Raw genomic sequence first — 4,266 nt, forward strand, 5'->3', positions numbered from 1 at the left:
ATCTTTTTGTTATTATTATTATTATTATTATTATTATTATTATTATTATTATTATTATATATAGGTCACCATTAAGATAATAACTTGTCACCAATAAAATTTTGAGTAAAGTATCATTTTTGTCCCTAACGTTTGGGGTAAATCCTATTTGTGTCCCTAACGTTTAAATTGTCTTATTTGTATCCCTAACGTTTGTAAAAGTGATTCAATATTATCCTGCCGTCAATTACACATCATGAGTGCTTTAGTTTGAGTTTTGAAAATCTTTTCTTAAAGTTAGAATACAAATGTCTGGAATATAATCGATGATCTACTCCGAAAAATAACTCATCAAATGTTGAAACTAATTCCTACAACATTTACATAATTCACTTTTCTAGGGACATAATTGAATCTAAACAAAAATAGTGGGTATAATATTAAAATCGAACACATCCAAGTGAGACCTAATTGAGAATGAATACATCCAAGTGAGAATAATTGAAAAATATAATCTGATTTGTTAGTATAATTGATAGTAGGATAACATTGAATCACTTTTATAACCGTTAAGGATACAAATAGGACGATTTAAACGTTAGGGACACAAATAGAATTTATCCCAAACGTTGGGGACAAAAACGATACTTTACTCTAAAATTTTAGGATAATGAATAAAAAATAGAATTATATTAATATAATTAAAATCAATATAATTAAAATAGTTAAAAAGATTTTTGATTGATAATTAGAGATAGAAGACTACAATAAAATAAATTAAATTTGATAATTTTTTGGTACATTTCATATCACATCTGTTTCAATAATAATAATAAAAAATAAAAATATGTCAACTTGATATCTAAAAAAAAATGATGAGATAAAATCATAATATAGTTCTAAAGTAAAAGCTTAAATTAGAACATAATATCATTACACAACACATATTGAAAGTAATTTCACACTACAATATACCACAAATAGGTAAATAACTTAAATTTAAATACAAAACATTTTTTATTTATGCATACATGATAACACCATGGTCTATAAATACTTCATAGATAACATATCTTATATAGCTCCGAATGAAGAGCATGAAAGTTGGAGAGTGTGGTAATTTGTGTCGACGATAGTTGTCTTCTTGCAACGACGCCTCATAGGAAGAAAAAGAATTATTGTAAAAGCTATCAAATGAAAGAGTAATTGGTAAACGAATGATATTTTCTTTTATTATACATGGTCTTTTATAGTGGTAAAATAAAAATAGAAGGAATTAAATTTTATATTTTTATATTAGGAATAGAATTTGATATTTATCCTAATAAAATTATTATTATTATCAATATAAATGGGTTAACAACTTGCCACTAATAAAATCATTGGATAATGAATAAGAATTAGAAGGATATGAATATAATTAAAATAATATAATTAAAATATTTAAAAATATTTTCAATTGATAATTAGTTTAATGATGCATTAAATATTGATTTTATATAATTATAATAAAGATATTTTCCTAAATTAGTATAATTATGCATTATTCATTAAAATAATTAAAAATATTTTTGATTAATAATTGATAAGTAGTTTAATAATGCATTAAATATTGATTTCATATAATTAAAATAAAGATATTTTCCTAAATTAGTATAATTATGCATTATTCATTAAATGCATTCATTTTGGAGGGAAAATGGGTTCACGAGAAAGTGACACCTCACTTTCATTAGTTGGGGAAAAACTTAATTTTAATATATTAAGTAGATTTTTAAAATAACAAAAAAATATACAATTATCTAAAATATAACATTTGTATAGCAACTAAAATTTAATTGCCAATATGAAAGTTATATATAATATCATATCATAATCAAATAAGTGTTTAATTAAAAATTTTAATATTTATATAATATGACAAAATAAATTGAAATTTGAATTTACCTTATGTATCTTTATAAATTAAGTTATATTAAATTATAAGATATCTAGATATTTAATCAACTTAATTAATTAGTTGTAATTAATTTGATTTAATAATTTAAAAAAAATTAAATAACACATTTAAGAAATATGCCAATCCAAATAATCTAGATTGAGGATAAGAAAAATATAACTAAATTATATAATACAACATAATATTTTTAAAAGTTTTTTTTATAACATATCTAATACAAAAATATTTATCATCATCTGTGGTATAATCTAATTTCACAATTATTTAAACTTTGTTTTTTTGAAAAATAAACTACTTTATTATTTTGAAAAAAAATATTTACTCACTATTATAGGTTAAATAGAATATAAATAGATATTAAACCAATTTCTTTTAATAATTACCCAATCACAAATATTCATCAGCGACATAGAATTTAAGAGTATATAAAATAAATATAACACCGACAACTTTTTTTTTACCGAAGATATGGAAACTCGAACCCGCAACCTCTTAATTGAGTATGAAGAGACTATGCCATTTGAGCTATTGTTTCTTGGCTAACACCTACAACTTTTATACTAACACGATAAGATAAGATGATCATCATAAGTTTTTTTTAGCACAAATTAAACAGAACAACTTATAATAATAAAGAAACAATCAAATACAAAAAAAATTATATTTAACCGGCTGCTCCGGCTATGCCCGCAGTGTTACTTTTGGAAGGCTGGGCCTGACAAGGTCTCAAGTTAGGTCCTCCACATAGGCCCCGATTGTTTCCATATGAAGCCTTCACTTTACTATAATTAAAGTTTGGAACTCGCCCGGACAAAAGATTGTTAGTTACACTGAATGTCTTAAGCCGTCTGAGGCTGGCGAATTGTCCAGGAATTTGACCAGTAAGCCTATTAGAATCAAGTTTAAGGATATTAAGATATGTACAATTCGCAAGGCTTTTGGGTATTGTGCCGGAGAATTCATTTGATGACAGATCAAGAGTGACCACATAAGTCAGAAGAGAGGATATATCCGCCGGAATCGTTCCAGATAGCTTGTTGATTGAAAGATCCAACCCTGTCAAACTCGAGCAGTTCCGAATGGCACGGGGAAACTGACCCTTTAGCCCCATATTTGAGAGATTGAGATTCAAGACCCTGTTCTCATCAGGGTGCCAACACTCAACCCCACTGAATTTACATATAAACCCTTCGGTTTTGTCATTGAAAGTCCAAGATTGCAAATAATTGTAAGGGTCTTCAAGGGATCCCTTGATACTCTTCAAGCAGAAGATATCAGTATCAGTCCCATATGCGGTTCCAAAATTACTAATCAGCACCAAGAAACCAAAAACAATACTAAGAACCATCTTCAACCAAAGATCCTAAAAATCCAATCTTTTCAATTAGAAAACTACTCCAAAATACTCAAAATTGGTATCCAAATTCAAGCCACAGCACAAAACCCAAACTTCATAGTAACTAAAACAACCCTCCTAAGAACATAACCTGAAGAAAGCAAAAAACATTCACAGAAGCCAAGTCAACCACAACCTTAAAAACATAAAACACACAAAACATACATAATCAAAGCACAAAATCGAAAACCATAAGAAACCCAATATAGTTGACTTAATACCCAAACGGAAAAACAAAAACTTTTTCTTTTTTTGGCATACCCACCTGGTAATTTGAACAACCCATCTGAGGAAAACCCATGAAGCATAAAAGGAAAGTAAAACAAGGTCAACTAACAAACACAAAATTAGTAAAATTGAGAACTTGAACGTGACCAAGAATATAAATAGAAATAGAGAGAATAAGGAAGAGAGGACAAAGAAGTGTTAGTTACCTTGCCTCTTTTGAGCTCTGAGTTCTTTTGTTGCGATGATATTGTGGTTGTGAATTTGGGGAAAGAGAGAAAGGGAAATTTGAAGGAACGGGTCAAAGAAGGAATGGCCAAAATTTTCGAAGCTTGATTTAGCGAAGACTTGGACTGTAAGAACGCGAAGACTTGTGTGTGTGTGTTTTCACTGTTTTGTGTTCCTGGTTCGCTTTTCCTGACTTTTTAATCGCGTATTTTTGAATAAGTTAGTATAAAGATAAGAAATATTATTTATTATAAAACTGCAATCATAAAAAAATGTCAATTTATACATATAAAATAATTAATTTTTTATTAAAATTTATATATTAATTAATTATTATTGAAAAACATATTTTTACTATTCTCATAAATAAACTACATATTTATCATTAAAAATTTAATTAAATAAATTACCTTATTTTATAATATATTATTAAATTATTAATTTCTGGTTAATAATGAAAAATAAATAAATAAATAAA

General features: G+C 26.5%; 2 protein-coding genes across 2 annotated transcripts in view; both read right to left on the minus strand.

The window, feature by feature from the left end:
- LOC107618162 (probably inactive leucine-rich repeat receptor-like protein kinase At5g48380) overlaps positions 1-3,947 on the minus strand; it is an 18,788-nt gene extending 14,841 nt beyond the window's left edge. The window contains exon 1 of the mRNA XM_021111511.1: positions 3,770-3,947. The gene's annotated coding sequence lies outside the window, so the exon portion shown is untranslated. The remainder of the gene's footprint in view (positions 1-3,769) is intronic.
- On the minus strand, positions 2,604-3,287 carry LOC107619096 (probably inactive leucine-rich repeat receptor-like protein kinase At5g48380). The gene has a single exon (XM_021111744.1). The coding sequence runs from the start codon at positions 3,285-3,287 to the stop codon at positions 2,604-2,606; it is 684 nt and encodes a 227-aa protein (XP_020967403.1).

This window comes from Arachis ipaensis, chromosome B09 (genome assembly GCF_000816755.2).
Source record: "Arachis ipaensis cultivar K30076 chromosome B09, Araip1.1, whole genome shotgun sequence".
NCBI classification, from domain to species: domain Eukaryota; kingdom Viridiplantae; phylum Streptophyta; class Magnoliopsida; order Fabales; family Fabaceae; genus Arachis; species Arachis ipaensis.